At 52.5% G+C, this 21,447-nt stretch overlaps 9 protein-coding genes across 9 annotated transcripts; 4 read left to right on the top strand and 5 right to left on the bottom strand.

Annotated features, from left to right (window-relative positions):
* Positions 1-759: 759 nt before the first annotated feature.
* CABS01_15229 (uncharacterized protein) lies at positions 760-2,555 on the top strand (the record flags this gene model as incomplete). Its single annotated transcript, XM_060548565.1, has 4 exons — positions 760-1,026; positions 1,116-1,504; positions 1,582-1,649; positions 1,708-2,555. The coding sequence occupies 4 exons, from the start codon at positions 760-762 to the stop codon at positions 2,553-2,555; spliced, it is 1,572 nt and encodes a 523-aa protein (XP_060391978.1).
* Positions 2,556-3,403: 848 nt separating this feature from the next.
* Positions 3,404-4,851, bottom strand: CABS01_15228 (uncharacterized protein; the record flags this gene model as incomplete). The annotated part of the gene is made up of 2 exons (XM_060548564.1): positions 3,404-4,433; positions 4,523-4,851. The coding sequence occupies 2 exons, from the start codon at positions 4,849-4,851 to the stop codon at positions 3,404-3,406; spliced, it is 1,359 nt and encodes a 452-aa protein (XP_060391977.1).
* A 1,121-nt stretch (positions 4,852-5,972) lies between these two features.
* Positions 5,973-6,584, top strand: CABS01_15227 (uncharacterized protein; the record flags this gene model as incomplete). Its single annotated transcript, XM_060548563.1, has 1 exon — positions 5,973-6,584. One exon carries the CDS (start codon positions 5,973-5,975, stop codon positions 6,582-6,584), a length of 612 nt encoding a protein of 203 aa, XP_060391976.1.
* A 789-nt stretch (positions 6,585-7,373) lies between these two features.
* CABS01_15226 (oxidoreductase NAD-binding domain-containing protein) lies at positions 7,374-8,879 on the bottom strand (the record flags this gene model as incomplete). The annotated part of the gene is made up of 2 exons (XM_060548562.1): positions 7,374-8,719; positions 8,780-8,879. 2 exons carry the CDS (start codon positions 8,877-8,879, stop codon positions 7,374-7,376), a joined length of 1,446 nt encoding a protein of 481 aa, XP_060391975.1.
* Positions 8,880-11,253: 2,374 nt separating this feature from the next.
* On the top strand, positions 11,254-12,968 carry CABS01_15225 (cytochrome P450; the record flags this gene model as incomplete). Its single annotated transcript, XM_060548561.1, has 2 exons — positions 11,254-11,386; positions 11,446-12,968. 2 exons carry the CDS (start codon positions 11,254-11,256, stop codon positions 12,966-12,968), a joined length of 1,656 nt encoding a protein of 551 aa, XP_060391974.1.
* Positions 12,969-13,248: 280 nt separating this feature from the next.
* Positions 13,249-14,288, bottom strand: CABS01_15224 (uncharacterized protein; the record flags this gene model as incomplete). Its single annotated transcript, XM_060548560.1, has 3 exons — positions 13,249-13,704; positions 13,789-14,073; positions 14,124-14,288. The coding sequence occupies 3 exons, from the start codon at positions 14,286-14,288 to the stop codon at positions 13,249-13,251; spliced, it is 906 nt and encodes a 301-aa protein (XP_060391973.1).
* A 496-nt stretch (positions 14,289-14,784) lies between these two features.
* On the bottom strand, positions 14,785-15,831 carry CABS01_15223 (uncharacterized protein; the record flags this gene model as incomplete). The annotated part of the gene is made up of 1 exon (XM_060548559.1): positions 14,785-15,831. One exon carries the CDS (start codon positions 15,829-15,831, stop codon positions 14,785-14,787), a length of 1,047 nt encoding a protein of 348 aa, XP_060391972.1.
* A 659-nt stretch (positions 15,832-16,490) lies between these two features.
* Positions 16,491-18,127, bottom strand: CABS01_15222 (uncharacterized protein; the record flags this gene model as incomplete). The annotated part of the gene is made up of 8 exons (XM_060548558.1): positions 16,491-16,533; positions 16,562-17,024; positions 17,103-17,157; positions 17,217-17,570; positions 17,649-17,689; positions 17,739-17,802; positions 17,862-17,881; positions 17,941-18,127. The coding sequence occupies 8 exons, from the start codon at positions 18,125-18,127 to the stop codon at positions 16,491-16,493; spliced, it is 1,227 nt and encodes a 408-aa protein (XP_060391971.1).
* Positions 18,128-20,228: 2,101 nt separating this feature from the next.
* Positions 20,229-21,137, top strand: CABS01_15221 (O-methyltransferase; the record flags this gene model as incomplete). The annotated part of the gene is made up of 1 exon (XM_060548557.1): positions 20,229-21,137. One exon carries the CDS (start codon positions 20,229-20,231, stop codon positions 21,135-21,137), a length of 909 nt encoding a protein of 302 aa, XP_060391970.1.
* Positions 21,138-21,447: the final 310 nt, after the last annotated feature.

The following is a 21,447-nucleotide window of genomic DNA, read 5'->3' as shown; positions in this document are numbered from 1 at the left end:
AGCGTACCTGAAATTTCTGCATTTGCTCCGTGCTAATCCGTTTGCAATTGCATTAGAGGCTCGACAAAACCTAGACTATTTACGACATCAGCCCAAAACAATCGAGTGAGAAGCCTATTGGATCAAGGTAGAGGAGCACACAAGGGACGACTAGAACGGGTAGGGCGAGTGACTTTGGATGAATGGTCGCATTTCGCACAATGCCACCTTGCATTTTGGGCTTAGAGGAGCACGCGCCAATTCCTCTTTCTTCCCAGCTGTCAGTAATTAGCTCAAGCTTTGGGCGAGCTTATCCCACGTTTCATGGAGACTACCCATTTGGATTTCATTGGGGACACCCTTTGTCATGATGTGGATAACTGATCTTCAGAAGGCGAGATGGTACCCACGCCCATCAGACTTTCCGACGTCAATACCCGGCCCGTGGCCTCTAGGCGTGGTGCCGATCGAAAAGCTTGAGCCAGGTGCCGGTTCAAAGTCTATTCTTTCTATCTGGACTTTTGTCTCTACGTTCTTTTGAGCTCAAGCGGACCCCCCATCCCCGCATCCAGGAGAGAGGATGGTTCCGATCCTTGCGTAACCCGACCTTCTTTCATTAGGGTGCCGTCCCTACGGATCGCATGCCATCGAATACGGCCGAGTTTGGCTCCCTAGATCTTCTTACCTTGTTTTCCTTCTGATTGTCCTTTCTTGCCCCTGCCGCAATTTCCCTGATGCAGCAGTGGCAATCATCAGGTACGATCAACCTCATGTCGCGGCATGGTAGACGTCGACATTGACCCGCACCGACCTCGTCGCGTTATCGCGGTCGCCATCTTTTGCCTCTGCCTCACCTGGGTTGCAGTGCCGCTGCGCATCTACTCGAGGCTCTTCCTGACACGGGTCTTCACTCTCGATGACAAGCTCATATGCTTGGTCCAGATTACATTCACCGCGTATCTTCTTACGGATATCGCAGCAGTCTTCCATGGGTCTGGACATGATGCTGTAGAGTTTTCGCCAGAGGACAGAAGGATAGCTCTTCAGGTATGTGTAGACGACTTCTTAACGGTGAACCAACAAGCTTGAAGTCTTTCCACTTTATGCGCACTAGAGAGCTGATACTCTATCTGCAGCTTTTCTTCGCCGGCGAACTCCTTTATCTGATAACTACTCTGCTCCTGAAAGTCTGCGTTGGCCTACTGTTGCTCAGCATTGCCATTGTACCTTTACACATTTGGACACTTCGAATACTCCTCTGTTCGACATTCGTGTTCGGGTCCCTGTACTTCGTCCTTGTCATCTTCCAGTGCAGACCGCTTCACGTATTCTGGGACGTGGGCCCTCGGACACCAGGCAGCTGCTTCTCAGATAGCGTGGTGCTTGGCTGCACCTACACCCTCGCGATTCTGAACTGTCTCGCGGACTGGACCTTTGGCATTCTACCGTTGTTGATTGTCTGGTCCCTGCAGATGCGCCTAAAGACGAAGCTACTAGTCATTCTCCTGCTAGGCTTCGCATCCATGTATGTCGCCCTGCCTGTTCGTGTACCAGCATACGCAAAAGCTTCTGGACTCACCAATCACCTCCCGTCTTCTTTAGAGCGAGCATTGCGACCATAGTGCGCGCAGTAGCTGTTCCAGCATTGCTCAACCAGGAAAACTTTCTGCGTATGTCTCAAGAAAGCTACCCTATAGCCAGGCTTAGTCATTTACTTACTTTTCCAAGGCGACACAGCATATCTCGCCATCTGGAGCAACATCGAGCCCGGTATTGGCATAGCTGCAGCCTGTGCACCGGCTCTGTCCCCGCTGGTTCGACACCTTCTCGGGAAAAGGCAACGGCGGGGATACGAAAGGGGCATCTGGCGAACACGGGACCTTCCAACAATCACAAACGACTCAATGGCGCTATCGGACAGAACAGAGAGGAGGCAACACGAGTTCCGAAGCGGGGGCACATCTAAAAACGACGTACTACGTCTGCGGTTCGACGACTTTTCATACGAATCCCGGATCTCCTCCGGCCCACAGGCAAATCAGGTGCGGCCGGTGCCGCCGCCAAGGAGTCGGTCGTCGTGGGCCTTTCCGTTACGGCGCGGGTCAGGGGCCAGCGGCGGCGGCTTCGATTGTCTTACTGCTGATCCCACGCTCACCACATCGACTATATCGTCAGACGGGGCAGCGGCCGAGCCGCCGTCCTCGGGGATCATGAAGACGATGGAGTTTCAGCTATCGTATGAGGCGAGAACGTGGACGACGTCGAGGCGGGGGAGGATGATCCCGCGGGAGGAGAGCATGACGCTGCGGCCTTCGACGATTGCGGAGATGAGGAGGGTGACAAGCGGAGAGGTGCCGCTTCTTCATGACGGGATGTCTCCGACTTCAAGAGATTATGATGTTGAAGCTGGGTTTACGCGGAGATCGTATAATAATCGGCACTCATCTCCGCCTGGGTCACCGTGGGAGTGGATGGGGAACCGACAGGCCAGGCCTCTTTCTATGAATGGGGGCAAGTTCGGAGCTGAGCCCACTCATACGACAACGGCGGAAAAGCGGCTATCGACAAAATCATAGTAAGAGAAGCACGGACTTCAGTTCAGCGAATACATAATTTTCAGTACATACTTATCTTCGTATTGACACCTTGTCTGGAAACTTGTGTATGGTCGCCCATATGCTATCACACGTCCAAATAACATACGCAGTGTGGCTGAGGTCTACCAGTACCAGGAAGTAAGTTGAGTATGAACAGTACTAGAGGTAAACTCCATTTTTACTCAACACTCTAGGAGTTCATCACGTCTGAATTTCCAGGTTACCTTAGTTTTCGTTAGTATTGACGTAAGCAAGATACCCGTTTGATCGGCCCAAAGCTTACTACTGCTCAATGGCATGATGATATGTGGAATGAACTAAGAAATCAATAAGAGACGTAAAGTATTCCAGTAAAGCTTCGAAGAATTGCACATTGTCGTCTCTATGGTTCCAAGGGCAGTGCAGTCATCAACTCCCGAACACACTTAGATCAAACAATCAGCTACATTACGATTCATACTGTTGTAAAAGAGTGTAAATTGAGTTGGTCTGCTTCTTATGTAAATCATGAACGCCTTCTCCCAGTCTATCCTGTTCTAATTCTCCCAGTCCACCAGATCCAGTCAGTCATCCTTAAAAGACGAAGCCATAAACCAAGATAGCAATGCCTACCAAAATCCGCCATTAGCCTAAGCTCTTATTCCGAAGGTCAGAACGCTAGTACTCAAAACAGCAGACCAGGTGTGGGAGCTTCGACTTACTCACTCAGGTCCACACTGCTTCGAAAGAGTACGCATGCTGCGCACCCACAGTGCTTGTATCCAACTTTTCCGATAGCAATATTGATACTGTCTCATACAGAGAAAGGCAAGTACTGAAACAAGTGTCTAGGACAGCGATCGACGAAAGTCATTCACCCATTCTTCAAGATCGGATCTGGTGAAGGGGGTAACGCGAATGTTACGTCCCACATGCTCTCTGAAGAACTCCTCGCCTTCTTCAGCGCTGAAAACAAATTGAGTCGCAGGTGCAGAATTCGGGTTCATGTCGTCGACCTTGAGAACGAAGTCGGAAGTGATCCCCGCGGGGGATTGCATGGTTTCATACAAGGCGTTCGGGCGGGAAGATATAGTGCCAATTACAATGGTCGCCAGCTTGTACTTGCGGAGATGTCTCGGATGGATCTGACCGCGCCGACAAGTCCAAATGAGCTCCTTCCATTCCGGGCTGGGCCAGAAGGTGCGTAGAAGCTCTGGAGAATCCATCTGCTCGATGGCGGAATTCGGAATCGCTATGGAGACAATGCAAACCGCCAGATTATGGCCACGCCGTTTTGCGAATGCGGCGTATCGCTCGGCCACCTTGTAGTCGGGCGTGAAGTAGTAGAGCTCGCCATGGCCACTGAAGTCTGTCGGCGCCCAGCTTCGGAGAGGGCTGATGCGGTCGATCTGGCCATTGACATTCAAGAGATTGGCAACTCGGTGTTGTTCAACTCCCTTGAATAATATCGTGAAACCAGGGGCATTCCGAGCTGCGATGGCAGACGCGGACCGGGAGCTTCCAGCTGCTACACCGCGGGTTCCATCCCTCTGAACACTGGAAGAGGATCGATTGAGACGGCCCCCCCGACTGGAGGCAGAACTTCCTCCACCAAGGGAGCCTTGTCCTGTCTGAGAAGACTCAGCGCGGGTGTGAGCGTTGCGAGTCTGAATGCCGAAGCTGGCGGGACCTGTGAGAGAGACCAGGTTGATTAAGCCAGAATCTCTCAATCTGGAGGCTCTTTGCATATCGCGGAGAGCTTCAAATCGCATTCTGATTGTATCTTTGGCCCAGTCAAGGCATGACATCGTGAGGCGAGTGTACTTGAACATCGGATCCATAATCACGAGCTGTGTCTCGTGATTCAGACCGTAGCCACTCAAAAGAGTGAGCCAGTTCGGGTCATTGTCAGTCCACGTGTCCGGTAACCCAGAGAAACGACCGATGATGAAGTCAAAGAAAGTCACCTGAGGATTACCTCGCGGAGGGTCAATCTCACGGCTGGGACCTGTGGAAACCAATTTGTCCACTTCTCCCAGATGTTCGTGGCTCTCCGATCAGTGAAATCAACGTGGATCAAAGTAGCATACGAGATTAGAAACTCGGGGAATTCAGTAAAGGCATTCAAAGAAGTGAGGGGTGTATCGAGCGAGATGTGCTGATATTCATTGTCAGCCTGGGCATTGAGACGCCGGTTATGGATCAGCCGAGTGCCCCTCCCAGTACGAGGACCCAGGAGACCCTTGTTCTCGAGATCAGAGGCATCAGAGGGAGTCAAGATAGATAAAGCGCTCATTTCAGCGTGACAAGATTCTAAGTACTCGTTGAACAGAGAAACCTCTCACTGGAGTCTACAATCAAAGGACAGCAATACCAGAGAATCAGCTTTTCTCAATCCCCTACATGTTTGAAAGCGATTGATCGTGATGAAGAGTGTAGCATGTGTAGGTATTGTACGAGGTAAACCAATACCTATATATGTGGGTAGACCTCGCACTCTGTTCAGCTTCAAGGCTGCGAAGAAGGAGCTGCGAGATACAAACATAAAGTAGCTTGTTTATAATCGTATGGGCATTGGTTTACACAATGCAGAGACAGCTTCAATGAGATTGTCGTCTTCAGGTATCCTAGGTAGATACATTTGAGACGGTAGGGTGTTTTTACAATCACACTGAAGACAAACAGCGCCGCCGGGTGCTAATAAACTGACAACATAACCAAAAAACTCATCACTGTGCATATATCCCCATTGTATTGGCAATGTAGCATAGCCAAAGCTTCGATGCGAGATTTCCGGCAGGTAATGTTGAGGCCAGAGCGACAAGGTACCACAAATATTATCGACCTTCCCCTTGAAAGATAACGTAGCGTTGCCAAACTACCTGATCTAAAAACATATTTATCCAAAACGATTTGCGGAAGGTAGAAAGAAGTATCAGATGGCCAGCGCTGATTACCTTCAATCGTGCTCAAATATCTCGAAGTACCTACTTACTTTGCCTCGAAACAACTGAGTGTAACTGACGCAAACCTCTCATTTGGGGCCAAAGAGCGCGCGTTTGATCAGGTACCTACATGTAGCTTCTCCAGCGAACAAGGTGTTTTAGTAAGGTATACTTCAAATCTATCTCCGAAACATTTGGAAAACGCAAAGGTCCATTTCCTCATTTCTGTACCACGTGATGCTTATGGTCAAGAATTGAGTCACCCGGATAGCTGATTGTTACACATGGCTATAAATTAGCTGCATTCTCCCTTCTCTGTAGCAAACAGAAGAGGAGAAACCGTCTTACTTTCATATTCGCTTTCCTTGCCTCTATCAACAACTCATTTGTCGCCAGTCTCGCAATTCGCCAACATTCAAAGAGACATCACCGACGTATACATACAAGAAACCAAACAGCACATAAAGTCATCATGCCGAAAACAAATAATCGTTCGGAGAACAGCAAGTTGGACAATCCCCTGTTCTTCTACATGCCGGACGCCGAATGGGGGGAGTTTTGTCAATGGTACAAAGCCGATTTCACCGTCTCCAAGGCAGACATCTCCGACCTTATCGGCCACACCGTAGACGACATGGACCCTGATGGAAGTATCACCTTCAACTGTGCTGAGCAATTCATAATGTACTGCAAAGCCGCAAGATTCCACGACGCCTCCACTCAAACGGGGATTCTAGCGACCAGCAACCCAAAGGAACAAAAGATACTGGGCAGAAACGTCACTGGGTTCACGAACGAGAGCTGGGATCAGATCAAGAGTCCCGTTGCTGAGATGGGCAACAAGGCGAAATTCGGACAGAATACGCACCTGTGCCGGAAGCTATTATCCACAGGCGATCGTTTGCTCTGCGAGGCTGCGTCAAAGGATCGCGTTTGGGGCATTGGATATACCGCTAAACATGCCTTGTCTCACCGTCAACACTGGGGTGAGAATCGGCTGGGTAAAGCTCTCATGGCGACGAGAGAATACCTAAGGAGCCAGGAGGCCCGGAGCAAGAAGCCTTGGGAGCAATATGAGGCATAATGGGACAACCCTCAATGGCAGTCATCTGTAGCCAGCAGCACAGCGCATGAATAACGACCTTCGCATCCATCTGGATACTTCATAGATACCACCATCTCGCGAGGATGATATACCCTCAAGTGCTCCAGATAAGGTTCGGTTTCACAAGAGTAGATGGCTCCTCTCCGCAGAACAGCATAACTCCGAAGCAGATGAGGCGCCATCAGCGTAGGCCTTGCGCAGTGCTTCTACGATTCGACAGTCGTAAACACCCACAATTAGAACCACAGAGCTGGGCAACAGGCAAAGTCTCACTTCATCGCTGGCGAAGCTGGTACGCTTTCTCGGCTCTCTCACTGCATCAGACGAGGATCATCACGAGGGTTTGGGTATAAGAAGGGACACTAGAGGGAGAACACTTCATGCTGGCATCGTGCATGTGAGTTGTCAGCATGAGATCCAGTTCGCAGTGCGGGTGGGGAAGGTTCGGTAAGACTGTGAGAGTCTGACAGACCGATCAATCAGGGAATTCAGGAAAAAGGAGTCGCGAAGCTTCAGAGTTTGTTGTGGTTGTTCATTTCTATCTCTAAAGATGACAAAGGAGATGTTGTAGTCTATTACAGGCAGGTATCAACAATGGTACAGATGGGATGTCATCAATCCAGACACCAACCCCGATGCACCCATTCCTCGACTCCGTTACGATGCAACCCATGAATATTGACACAAAAAAAAAAGGTTTCCGAAACAATGATAATCACAACGTCCCATGGTATCTCTCTATGCCATTCCCCCAACAAGCGAAGCAGCTTAGAAGCAGAAAACGGCATCAGACATCTTGGAAGTGGCACCAGGCTTCTCGAAGCCCAGGTTCGTCAACGACTTCTTGGCCGCGTTGACCATACCAGGCGGGCCGCAGAGCATGACGCGGGAATCCGGACCGGGAGAGGGGAACCGCTCGGCCATCATCTCCTGCGTGACGTATCCGGTGCCGTAGGCCCAGTTCTCGGGCGGCGAGTCGAGGAGGTAGTGCAGCTTGAAGTTCTTGGGGTACTTTCTCGCAAAGGCCTCGAGCTCGTCCCGCAGCAGGATGTCGGCCTCGGAGCGGTTGGCGTAGATGAGGCTGACCTCGGTGGTGTCGCGGTCGTCCTCGCAGATGGCGCGGATGAGCTGGTACATGGGGGTGATGCCCGTGCCGCCGGCGAGCATGCCAATCTTCTTTGCCAAGTTGGGGCGGTAGCGCATGGCGCCCTTGGGCCCGCGGAACTGCACCTCGTCGCCGACCTCGAGGTTGGCGAGGTACTTACCGGTGAGGGCACCGTCGGGGTAGCAGCGTATGACGAGCTCGAGCTTGCCGAGGTCGGCGTTGTTGGAGGTGGGCGTGTAGGAGCGGGAGACGGACTTGCCGTCGATCTCGGCCTTGATGGCGACGTGCTGGCCGATGGGCAGGCCGAGGACCGTGGACGGGGTGGGGAGCTCGAAGACGAAGCGGTAGACGTTGGGGGCGAGGAGGGTCTTTTCGACGAGCGGGAGCGGGTGGTAGGAGACGGGGTCGAGCCAGCCGCGCTGGTTGAGGGGGTTGGCCTTTGCGACCTTGGGGATCTTCTTGTGCGGGCGGTAGTGCATGGGCGTGAGCTCGTAGTGGAGGAGCTTGGAGGCTTCCTTTGCTGCGATGGAGCCCGCGACGGCGAAGAAGGCCGAGGCGACGGCGAAGCCCTCCATGAAGCCGAAGCCGGTGCGCTTGGAGCGAGCGGCGCCGCTGCCGAAGGAGAGCCATGCGGGGAACTGGATATTGAGTCTCTGGATGGCGGCGATGGCGTCCTGGCCGGCGGGTGTGGAGGAGGCGTGACGGGCGGCGACTGCGCCGAGACCGATGAAGAGAGCGGCGGCGGCAGCTTGGGATGCGACGCGGGCTGCTGAGCCGGAGCCGGAGGTCTTCTTCTCGGGGGTGGCCTTGGGCTGGAGGCGGACGGCCTTGGGAGCAGAGCGCTTGTTCACGCCCTTGAGCTTGCCGACCTTGAAGTCGGCCATGATTTCGTAGGCATCTTCGGAATGGCCTGCATTGTCGAAGGCTTCTGAGGCATCGACGCTGGCGGCCTCGACGAGGACATCTGCGCCACCGGGGTGGTCGTGGAGGTACTTTGAGACATCGTAGACTGTAATTTGGTGGTCAGTTGGCAAATTTGGGGGTTGTAGTTTAGGGGGTATTAACTTACCTTCACCGTGGATGACCATCCAGCAGTCGTTCGCTTCTCTGTGCGCGGCAACCTCCTTGGCCGTGAACTCGGGGCCTACTGTTGACTCGGTAGCCGCCATTGTGAATGTGTAAATGTGAGTATCTCTGAGAGATGGTCGAAGATGGGAAAGGGGGCGGGGTGAGAAGTAGTAGTTTTACACTGTTGCAGAGTCGTGTTGCGCTAATGATATAAAAGAGAATTTTACTATCTTATCTAAGAAATGGGAAAGATCGATGTCGATCGTGATGTGTGGACAAGGTTACAATGAACAGGACCCCTTTTACTTCAGAAGGCCGGGCTTCGGAACGGGGGGGGAAGTGCAGCGTTCCTATTTATCGAAAGATGGCGAGACCATTGCGACATTTGCCAGCGGAATAGATGCCTAGGTATATCCACAATTTACAAGAGGAAATCCAGAATCGTCGTCACTCGTCAGAAGATACACCTGACTTTGCATTGGATGAGAATGAGACCGAAAAAAACAAAAAGGAAACAAGGGTAATGTCCGAAGCGCAAAGATGCCGAGGCACAGAGATAAAGTGTGGGCATCATCGGGGACCCTGCGCGCGTCGTTCTGCGCGATAAAGTCGATGGTGCCCAGGGTACGAAGTTATGGAGCTTTGTGTTCGGAAGCTCCAAAACGTTCCCAAAGCTTGGGACCATTAGAAGCTAGGATTGGGATCCATTTGGAATGAGCAGAAGAGATGAATCTGGAAAGATTCGGCCGGCGGTCGGCGGGTGGGGCGCGCGACTGACAAAGCGAAGGCACGGGATTGGATGCCGGGAACCGGACCCACTTACGGCGATGTGCCTCGGCGGTCCCGACATGATGAGCGGGTTGATGACTTGATTGACGTTTATGCCTTGATTTCAGAAAATGCACGAGTCGGTTCCCTTCTTTACCATTATCTCTGCAGCTACTCAGCGCCTCCATATGATGCATTCTTACGTGCTAGGAGGGCAGAATTCTTCAAGTGTTGGCTTGCGAGAACGAGGGAGGCAGAAAAAAAAAGTGCGATCGTCATCGCAAATCAGCCAAGCCTAAAAGTAAATAGAGATGAACTAGGACAAGAAAGTGTAAAGCCAACACCACCACAAACACGGATAGGGATACTACATTGCAGGCTACCAGAAGGCCAAGAGATGAGCCGCGGCTCTGTATTCCTAGTGTAGGTACTAGCACTAAGGTAGCATGCTGGGAGATTCGTTCCTGCACTGGAAAACCGTACCCTCAAGGTTGTTATCGAAGAAATCAGAGCATAGCAGGTGCGGTAGCTAACGGTTCGGTCTCAGGGGCCGAGTGCCAGAACTGACGAAAATAACAAAAGACCCACAACCGGACGGTATCCGGAAGAAGACGGCCGATGATTGGATGCATCATGCCATTTACGACCAAAGCTCGTGGGTGCTTGGTCCAATGGAAAGACGCTGTGATTACGTAGGTGGCACACAACGAGCCGAGGCCACGGACTTCGGGACTTGAGCGACGACAAAACGGCGACGGAACCACTTAAACCCTCTGTACGTACCTGGTATCAGCCACGATGGACCCCCACTCTGCCCCCCTTGCGCTGCAAAATTCTGCAGCTTTCCTCTTCTCCATTTCGTCTCCCCCTCTGTCAATGTGGCCTCCCTTTCGACTCCCGACCTTCGAGAAACACCATTTTCGAGCTTATCAAATCATCCAATGCACCAAATTTCAAAGCCAAGCACCCACCCCTGGTCCTTTCGCCTCGGCACCTGGACGCCTCTAGCGCAGATCACCCTTGTTTAGCCCTATCGCGGCGCATCAAACGTGCTCCAAATCTCCGATTTTTCTCTTGTGTCCATCCTCCTTCCGCGATGGTTCAGATTTCCGCTGTCATCATGCCAGAACCGCGGCTCTTCTCCGTCCGCACCCACATCTGTTTTTGACTCTGCACTTGCAGTCTGGAACCTACGAGTCTGTTGCTTGTTTTCGCCGTATTCCACTCTTCCACGCCGGCCACGGAGCCGACACTCGAATGGATTCGTCTCACCCTCACGGCCCGCTGTTTCTTCGGACTTGAGCGCCGCCCATGAAGTCATGGCCCTTGGGTCAAGGGGACCTTGAGATGGACCTCGGCAGGCCACTTTTTTCCCCCTTCGCTCGTCACTCATCGGCCAGCTGTTCGGTCTGTGTGTCTGTTGTGTGTTCCCACCAAAAGAATTGACATTGCCTGGGATCGGATTGGATAAGCTGCGCCATATTGTGATGTTCCATGGGTACGTACTGTTTTGATTGCGATCTCTTTTTTTCTCTTATATATCGTCAACGGCTTGCATCCCTCTCCATCTAGCATAGCAGTTTTTGGATTGGAAATCTTGTCTTATCTACTTTACTACTACTACTTCATACATCCTGAATACAATTATTTGGACACCTCCAGATTCGTGCGCTCCTCCGACTCCATCCACACATCACATCCTACACCATGTCATCACAACGCTTCCACCTGTTGGGTGAAGACCCTTCAGTCACAACAGAGTTCGAGATTCCTGCCTCAACAGACGAGGAGGGTCTCCAGCATCTCGCTGCCTCTCATTTTGCCGTCGTCGACCACAAGGGTAAGCTCAACATCCTGCCATACCACAGCTCCTTGACAGTAAACTAACACAAGTACAAGGCGTTGGCTTCGTCTCCGGAGATGAGGCTCTGACAACAGTCGCCGATGTCCTTGCTGCCGAGGGTCCCGTCGCCATCACCATTGACGGCCACCCCGTCCGCGAAGTCCCCGGCCCTTCTGGTCTGCCCTTCATCGGCAACTACTTCGAGGTCTACCCTGACCATCTCGGTAACCATCAGCGCCTTTTTGAGAAGTACGGCCCTATCTTCAAGACCACCAACATGGGTTCCGTTATCTACCACACCAACGACCCGGCCATCGCCAACATCTTCTTCTCCGAGAGCGACTTTTTCACAAAGAACATTATCCCCGGTCACCCGCTGTACCCTATCAAGAACAAGGAGTCCGGAGTCTTCCTTGGCGACACGGATACCCCCGAGTGGAAGGAGGTTCACAAGTTCCTCCCGCCCGCCTTCGGCCCCAAGGCCGTCCGTCACTACGCCCCGACCATGCAGGCTACCATTGAGGACTCCTTCAAGGTTTTTGACGAACTCGACGAGAAGGAGGAGGCCTGGAACGTGTACCCCTACATGCTCAAGTTGGGCTCCCAGGCCGTCGGCAAGCTCGTCCTCGGCATGGACTTTAAGCACTTCACCGCCGTCGACGCCCCGCCCCACGAGATGGTCATCCGCATCGCTCAATCCCTCGAGCTCAACAAGAAGATCACCTCCATGGGTAGCTGGTACGCCTCCCTGCCCTTCGGCGACCCCCAGCGCCTCCGCGACGCCCGCGGCCGCATCGTCGAGATGATGAACGAGTCCATCAACAACGCCTCCAAGGGCGTCGAGAACCTCGAGCTGCAGGAGGCCGCCCTCCAGGCTGACAACATGGTCGACTACGTCCTCCGCGCCAGCGACAGCAAGGGCAACAAGCTTCCCAAGGAGCGCATCATGGAGCCCCTCGTCGTCGCCACCGGCGCCGGCTTCACTACCACCTCCTCCCTCCTCTCCTGGCTCCTCTACGGCATCGTTGCCTACCCTGGCATGCAGGAGCGCCTCCTCCAAGAGCTCATCGACAACGGTTTTGACGAAAACACCCAAATCACCGCCGACCTCACCCAGAAGCTGACCTTCCTCGACAAGTACATCAAGGAGACTCAGCGTCGCCACAACCCCTCCTACCAGCCCGCCCGCACCTCAAAGGTGGACATGATCCTCCCCGGCGGCTACAAGCTGCCCAAGGATTCCATCTGCATCCCCGCCATCCACCACATCCACAACAACCATCTTGTCTGGGACAACCCGGCCCGCTTCGACCCGGACCGCTGGGACTCAGACAAGGTCAAGAACCGGCCTAATGCCTCGTACATCCCCTTCGCCACCGGCCCCCGTATGTGCATTGGCTTCAACTTTGCCCTGCAGGAGGTTAAGGTCTTCCTCCCCAAGCTCATCTACCGCTACAAGTTCAGCCTGGCGCAGGAGGGCCCCGTGGAGTACGATCCCATGTTCCAGCTCATCCGCCCGAACAACCTGTACGTCCGCGCCGAGAGGCGTGTCAAGTGGCCTCCTAGGTCTGAGGCTTAGAATGGTTCGCGAGTTGTGTTGAAAGTGTTAGGAATCGGTTTCGGTATATAGAGTTCGTTTTTTGTACCATCATTGTCAGTGTATACCCTGGAGCATTGCATGGCGCAAGATATTTGGGGATTTTCGGGTAGATCTCATGATATAGACATAGAGCTGGATATGAATCTAGACTAATCACATGTTCTTTTTTGAATCACTCTCCTAAATTCATTGGTACTGACTGATCCTAGCTGCTCCTAGCTCTATTTTTCCCAGGCATTTTCGTGCTGAATTCAGTCTTTTACTCAAACTGTTGCGCCCCAAACTGCCCATTCAAATCAACCTGCAGCAACCTCTTCTCCTCAATCTCCCCCTTCCGCTCCACCAACTCCTCGACGTCCCAATTTGTAGCGACAAACCTCCCATTCAGGAACCGCGCGTTCTCCGAACAAAGCCAGACGGCCGTTCCGCCGACGAGCGCGGGGGTGTCGTGCGCAAAGGGACGGAACCGGTCCATGGTCATGTCGGTGTGGACCATACCCGGGTGCACCGAGACGGTGGTGATGTTGTCCGGGTGCTCGGCGGCGACGTGGGCGTTGAGCTGCTGCGTCGCGAGCTTGGCGATGATGTAGGAGCTCATGGTGGGCACGACCCAGTGGGTTATCGTGGTGATGTTGATGATGTGGGCGTGGCTGGTTGAGGGGAGGGATTTGAGGAAGTGGAAGGTTGGGTAGAAGGTTCCGCTGATGTTGGTGGTCTAGTGTTATTTCGAAGTTGTTAGCGGGGAAGTTATGTTCGTATTATCGAGGACGGGGAGGGAACTTGTGGAGTTTCTACTTACCAGGTCTTCCATCCAGAGTTTCGGGTCGCTGTTTGTGATGAGCTCGAGAGATTTCTGCACGGCGGCGTTGTTGACCAGGACGTCTGCGTGGCCGTACGTCGCGTTGACTTTCTCGAAGAGGGCCTTGACACCGGCTTCGTCTGTCATGTCGACCGGGTAGACGAGTGTTTCGACATTGGCATTAAGCTCCTTGACCTCTGCCGCGACGGCGGTAAGCTTCTTCTCGTCCCGGGCCACGAGAACGATAGCTTTTGCTCCGGCTCTAGCAAACGCTGGCACAATTCCCTGGAAGATAGTGAGTCGAAGCTTCATTGAGAAAGGAAGAGACAACTTACTCTACCACCGATACCACGGCTCGCGCCGGTGATTACAACAACCTTGCCGGCGAGGGAGAGCTCGGAGTTCTCTGGTTTGATGGCTGGGTATTCATCTCTGTAGACCTTCTTTGTGAATTGAAGGGCTTTGACGTAGAAGTCTGGTGGCATAGAGTCGGACGCCATTTTGACGCGTTTGGACTTGTAGATGAAGTTGTTGATGAATGAGCCGGTTAAGTATAGATCTATCACTAGAGGAAAATGTAGTCCTCCGGTGGCAGACACAGAGCTTTTATCGGCAGAAAACAATCTTGCCCTGGCTAACTGCATGTACGTTGAACCCAAGCTATCCCATCGGTTCATCAAAGCTCATGCGGGGATCATCTTAGCCGATTCTCACGGTCGCCCACATGTAAGCACTTGGCAGGTTGAAAGCCCGCGCGACGTGAGATTTGGGTTAAGTCCATCGCATTTCCGCCAATAGCTAGTGCTAACGTAGTCTCTACTTTATCCAGGGCATTGGCGTCCGCTTACGACATGCATACCTCTCTGACCGTGACGACCGAAAGATGCATAGCGCTGACCACAAGAAGGAAGCCAGACAAAGGGTCTCAGACTTCAAATCTCACTCGGATAACCCCTGCCAACCCATGGCAACCCCATCATCACAGGACAAAAAGCGCTAAGCATCATCCTCAACTCCAACCATCTTGCACGACTCCCTCCACAACCGCGCAGCTTTCTCCTCATCGTAAGCCCACGAGGCATACCCAGGATCCGTCGTCGCAGGCGTGAATCCACCGACACCAGGTCCGCCCTCGGCGCAGTCGTTGAGGTATTTCCCGCCCTTGCCTTCCCACTCTTTACTCACGGCGGCGTAGACGGTAGTAGTGGCCCCTTGCTCCGGGTTCTTGAGCGTGCTCATGAGCTTGTTGAACGTCTCCTCTCCCATACTGGCCTTGATCGCGTCCACGTCGACGTTTTGCGACGCTGCCATGCTGGTCAGGATGGCGCCCGGGTGCAGCGAGGTGGAGTGTAAGTTCCGCGAGGCCCCGTAGCGCCGCTCAATCTCGTTGGAGAAGTAAATGTTGGCCGTCTTGGATTGGCCGTACGCCGTGTACGGCTCATACGATTCCTCCTCGTCAAAGTTGACATCCTCGAAGCGGATATCGCTGGCGCGGTGGGCCATGGACGACACGACGACGACGCGAGACGCAAAATCCGGCGTCGCGGATGCGAGAAGGGCGGGCGTCAGGAGTTGGAAGAGGAGGAAGTGGCCCAGGTGGTTCGTGGCGAACTGCGATTCGAAGCCGTCTTTAGTTATAGTCTTTGTCTGTGCCATGATGCCTGCGTTGTTGACGAGGATGTTGAGCTTGCCGTTGCTCTTGGACAGGAAGTCCTCCGCGCCTTTGCGGACCGAGGAGAAGTCGTCGAGGGACATTTCCACGAAGTCTAGAGACCCGGGCGTCTCGCCCTTGATGGAGGCGGCGATGTCTGCGATTGCCTTTTCACCCTTTTCGCGGCTGCGGACGCCGAGGTAGATGGTGGCGCCGGTTTGGTAGAGCGCGCGCGCGGTTTCGAGGCCGATGCCTTGGTTTGCGCCGGTAATGAGGATGATCTTACCGGTGAGTTTGCCGATGAGGCCTTCGTCTTGGATGATTTGGAGGGCTGTTGGGCGAGCGTCGCCTGGTCCCTTTGGGGTCTGGAAGGCTTCGGCGTACTTAGACATTGTGGAAGTTTTGTAGAAGGTTTCGTCTCTTAGTTATGAATGGGAGATCAAGGGTGAGGAACGAGGGGTTGGTCTACTTTCAGAGCTAGAAGACATTCACGAGGTTGAAGTCGGATATTTATGTAACCCGTCATGAATATCATTAGACCGGTGTTTCCAAAAGGTTCCCCTCCTCGTCCGCCGTCGTTATCGTAACTTTCGCATTCTCATACCGAACCCGACGAAGCTGGCGACTTACACGCGAAGTCTGTCGCATGTCGAATGTAACCCCTGGGAAACTCAATTCAACTCCGCCAACCACAACATGCAGCTATGGGGACAGTGCTACAAATCCAAACGGCGCGTCGCCGGCGCCTGTGCTTTCTAGAGTTGGCGCTAGCACTCGCGGGCCTCGCGGCACAAGTTTTAACATCACAGGAAGCCGTCGATGTTCGAATGCGGAGATTGAACCGGCGGAGTTTCGGGAGCGGAGTGGGACTCGGGAGCTAGAGGAACCCGGGATTCGGTTTCCACACACGTCTCAAAGTGCTCGAACTCCCGCACTTATGTAACCGCAAAGTCACATGTAGATAAGTTGGCAAATGTAGCTTGAGTCTTTAGAAATCAATGAGGCAGTTTGGTCATTCGTACATGTATAAAGAGTAGATATTAACATTTTGTCACATAAAGATGCCCGACAGCGCGGCATTGGCGCTTTGCCTCCTGCAACCATGCATAAGTACTTCATTACTTCATGTTCAAATCAGTGGAAGCTCTACGAATCTTCTGTTGCACTTCCGCCCCCTTGGGAGTATCCCAGGCTTCTGAAATCCCGTGTATGATAGCCTCTTCACTGTCGGTTCTCGATACATTCTCCATACTCGTCTCGTCTCCCCTCCCTCTCCCGCCTGATGTGACGGTAGCATTGTATCCGGTATGTCGGCTCGGCAGACTCTGTAGAGGATGCGAAGATCGCGTTCCATCTCCCTGTCCTTCCTTGCCATTGCTCCCCAGAGGATACCTTGTTTTGCATGAAGAGAAGCCCAACAGTGCGGGAAAGAACGTCTTGAAGAACGTCTTGAGTGCAGAGGAGCAACCGCAGAAGATGGCGACGTAGAGCTCCACGGCGTACCAGATAAGCGAGCTGGCGAATTGTCGGTATATCTCGGGTTCGTTTGCCAGTTGTCGGACATAGTAGAAGCGCACGCAGCCAGCTGTAAACACCGGTCAGTTGCTTGATCTTTTGCAGGATTCAATCCGTTGGATGACTGTAATATTGACGTTCAATTCACCTGCAACGCAAACCACTCCCAGCGCAAATACTGCCGATACCGCCCACTTTTGCCGCTATTATTCCATGTCAGCAAACGCGAGGAACTTTCGAGGTACGTCCAAAGTGAAGGTACCTGCGGTAGTTGCAAGCCCCAAATCATGGGAATTGGACAGATCCAAAGACAAATGTCTGTAACAATGACAATCACACCGGCGGCGTCCCAAAATGCCTGCTGCACCGCAGCCGACATGCAGTATTTCGCATAGATTTCGTGACTCCCCTTAGATGTCCAGAATACCTCGGCAGGGTTACATTCGATGGCGGACATGACGAAGTGACATATTCCCAAGCCGATCACTGCCGCCATGAGTCCATACACCGTCCATCGCATCTTTGGTCGGTTATCGAGGCGCAGATAAAATAACAAAAGACCGACTTTGACGAGCACGTTGCCGACGGCGAAGAACAATCGGGAGATATAGAGCGACTTTGCACAGGGGAGCACGGTTAGTGAGTCCTCGTTGATGTTTGGAATCTTGCGGGGAGACTCAGAAAACAAACATACCAGCAACATTGGCTCCCACTCATTCGACGGTATTTCGGCTCCTGTCTCTGGTTAGCAAAAGAAACCTGGGCCTTGTATTGTCTAGCTCACTGATTCTCCCTAGGCCGTGTCTCACGGAATTCATGACACAAACAGACTGCAGGATTGTGGCGATCTATATCGCACCCGTCAAATAAAGTTCGATGCATTGGAAAGAGTAAGTATGATACTCACGGTTCCGGCAATCATCATAACTATAGAATCGTTTCGGTCAGCAAGAACGCCACGACTAAGCTGTTCCAATGGGACGTACAGTCGTCAGCTCCAATTGACTTCGTAATGGAGAACCTCGTGTATAACCTGACACCCATGACGAAGACTATGACGATGATCAATGACCCATTGACCCCGAACGCCCTCTGTTGGGCCGTGTTGAAGTCCGATATCGATGGGCTGTCATCCTCTTGGCGGGTAGACAAGACACGAAAGAGGTCTTCCATGGCTGATCGTGTCGAAATAGTCGACGAACTCGGGTCCGAGTCGAGGACAGACCATTTCGCTGGGTAAAAGGACCCGAGTGGCGGGGTGAGTCTGGGATAAAAGCATCCTCTGCTCCCATCCATTACACTCCCGTCGTCCTTGCCGGTGCAGACCGGTTCCCTGATTGGACTCAGTTGGTGGCTTGCGCTCGGACAACAGCCAGGGTAATGAATGGTGAGTGCTGCAATGTCTTCCAGGAACAGAACTTGATCGTTGTCACGTTATGCTATTCATTGCGAGTGTGTGTGGGAATTGACAAGGCCCAGAGTGAAAGGGGAGTCTGTTACGAGTCATATAGGCTGCTTATCGTGGGACGTGATCACAAGTGCTAGATGTGGATCAGAATTATCTGCTTCGCGCGGAGCACGGCAGCTAGACAGCAAAACATTATTGAGTTACCTGTCTCCCTAAACCGTCCTGATCTTTCAAATTTTGCCGTAGCTTGCTGTTACAAGCTTTGAGCCAGATGGATTTCCTCTTGGCCAATGGCTTTCCTTCCTCTTTTTCTACTGAGTTTCGAACTAGTGAGCATACGGAGTTTTATGTCATTTGGTCTCTCAGCGGCAATTTTTACACCCCCATCTTCTTCAAACGCCAAGTCTGCCTTGTGGTTGGATATGTCAGATTAAAACCTGATCAGGCGGGGTTTGGATCCTCTCGATGCAACGCTGTACGGTAAAATCACTTTCGATGTCCGCGCGGAAGACTGCCGTCCATATCTGGTGTCACATTCCGTCCTCAGAGTTCCTGAATGCAGAAAATCTCCCGCTGTCATGACTCTGCCTGACATCCAATTCAATTTGCTCTGATGTAACACGCCATGCGGGATGCCGGAAAGACGCTGAATCGCTCGCAGAACCAGTAGTTTTGAACGTGATGACGCCATGGGAGTGATTGAGTACTCTGTGGATCAGTCACGGTACCCGTAGGATCCCCATGCCTTGAGCGGCGCAGCAGTGCAGTGAAAGATTCAACTGATAACTCCGGGTTAGCGGGACTCTGGTTCATGGATCGCGCTCAGACCAGAAGTTCGACCTGTCAACTTTGGTGGATATTCATTCTGCGGGGAGGGCTAGACGGTCAGCGGGGAGCACCGATGCCGCTGACTACACGGAAAATGAGCTTTTGCGGACAGCATATACCGAGCGAGCATCCCTCTTTTCGTTCTTCAAAGAATATCTCTCTTCTGGATTCTTACGCACACATGTTGATCCGCGCGGCTACCATCCTCAGCTACCCTAAGTTACCTGCTAAGCCAACTCGACAAGGCACATACGCTAAAGGAACCATGGCAGCTTCATCAGATGAATATTCGGATTCTCGGTGACTCCTGAGTCCGACTACCAGCTGGCTATACGAATTGAGTGAAACTTCGTTGTGTTACTCCGGCCTTCTACATGCATACTTCAATCTCTGGGCACTACCAGGCCTCTGTTCCTGATCTTTCAAAAGGCACCACCCGTCGACACTGGTTAACTCAATTGGAAGCCTAGTACGTGCTGCTGAAACAAAAATTACATAGACTTTATTTGGATTTTTCTACACCTCTGACATCTACTGACGGCCATCTAATGCAGTCTTTCGGCCGAACATTCCATCCTCGCGAATATCCGAACTGCACCGTGACTTCCGTTAATATGTCTCCGACTTATTCGAGCCCTGCAAGATCTTCGATACTGTATACTTTGGGTAATACGATGGCGAACCCGAGGATTGTCATTCCTTTCGTACTTATCGTCACACGTTCAACCCGATGACGCATCTCATGCGCGTAGACGGTCAACAGTGCCTGCAGTGGACAGGGAAGAAAATATCAGATGAAGCGAGTCGCGCAAAGTTTCACGGCCGACACAACGCCTTCCCGAATGCGCGATGCACGGCTTAACCAGCAAGTTCCTAGCAGCTGCCTAGCTTGGCTATCAGCATGTACCGAGGCACAAAATCAGGACTATCTATGGCAAAGAGAGTTTCTCAAAACTAAGGCAGCTTGCGGGCTGCTTTCCCTTGCATCACCAACGCTCATCCACCTACCCGAGAGAAAACTGGATAGCAACACATACGATGCCTTCATCAGATTCATCCGGTGGACTCGGAAAGGGCAAAGTGACCCTCAGCGGTGCCCAAGAGACTCTCCTACTGACGCTCTTTGCCCGCGCCAAAGATGCTGAGTCTTCGCGTCCGATTCTGAATGATCAATATGCCCTCGATATCGTCTCTCAGATCAAGGACCAGGGTTACGACTTCAAGCGCACAACGGCCGGCGGCCCCACCACAGTCATGTTTGCGAGCTCAGTCTCGATGCGCGCTCGCATGCTCGACATCTGCACCGAAAGGTTTCTGAGGAGGAATTTAGGCCCGGCTACCGTCTTACACCTGGCATGCGGCATGGACTCGCGTAGTCTTCGCGTCAAATGGCAGGGCGAGGGTCGCTTGTGGATCGACGCCGATAGGCATGATGTAATTGAGCTTCGACGGCAGGTTATGAAGGATCCGGATACTGGCAAGGGGGAATACCGATTGATTGATCCGAACATTCACGACGATGCGTGGCTCAGCAACTGCAAGATCCCCACAGATCGACCGGTGCTGATTCTTTTCGAGGGTTTGACGCCGTACCTCACCCCTGACGAGATGTACGGCCTCTTGCGACGGATCGTGAACTACTTTCGGCAGCGCGGAGTCCACGGCGAGATCCGATTCGATGCTATTGGATCGCTCACTTATTACACTGCCAGCTTCTTTCTCAATTCCACGTTCAAGCTGATGGGGACGCGCTTCAACTACTATCTCGACGAGCCGAGGACGTTGGAGCAGAAGGTCCCCGGACTGAAGTTCAAAGAACGCATCTTTGGCACGCCGGATCTTCTGATCTTTGGATTTCTAGGCTGGTTTGTGGGATTTCTGGGATGGGTCGCCGATTTGTTCGGGCTCACTGGTCGCATTGGAGGAGGCTATGGATACGAGTTCTGAGGGCTTTGATGAGGAACATCACATATACTCAAACGTGAGCTATATATATCAACAAATTCATGCGGGATTTCTTCTGGAGATTCGGCCAACTCTATGGATAGTTGAGTCACACTACGTGACATCCGAGATGACATAGCTCATGCAGATCATATGTAATGTGAAATTGTTGCAGCCAATGAATGGCATTTGGCGCCGTGATAAGGACATTCAATGACATGAGTTCTTCTTTGTTTCTTCACAAACTCATCAAGATTGGTGGGTATCACTCGGTCTCTGAGTGCACATCATCAAAACTTCCAGACAAATTCAA

This window comes from Colletotrichum abscissum (assembly GCF_030869225.1).
Source record: "Colletotrichum abscissum strain IMI 504890 chromosome Unknown Scaffold_64.1, whole genome shotgun sequence".
NCBI lineage: Eukaryota > Fungi > Ascomycota > Sordariomycetes > Glomerellales > Glomerellaceae > Colletotrichum > Colletotrichum abscissum.
Note: the sequence above shows the minus strand (reverse complement) of the source record. Positions and strands in the feature narration are given on the sequence as shown.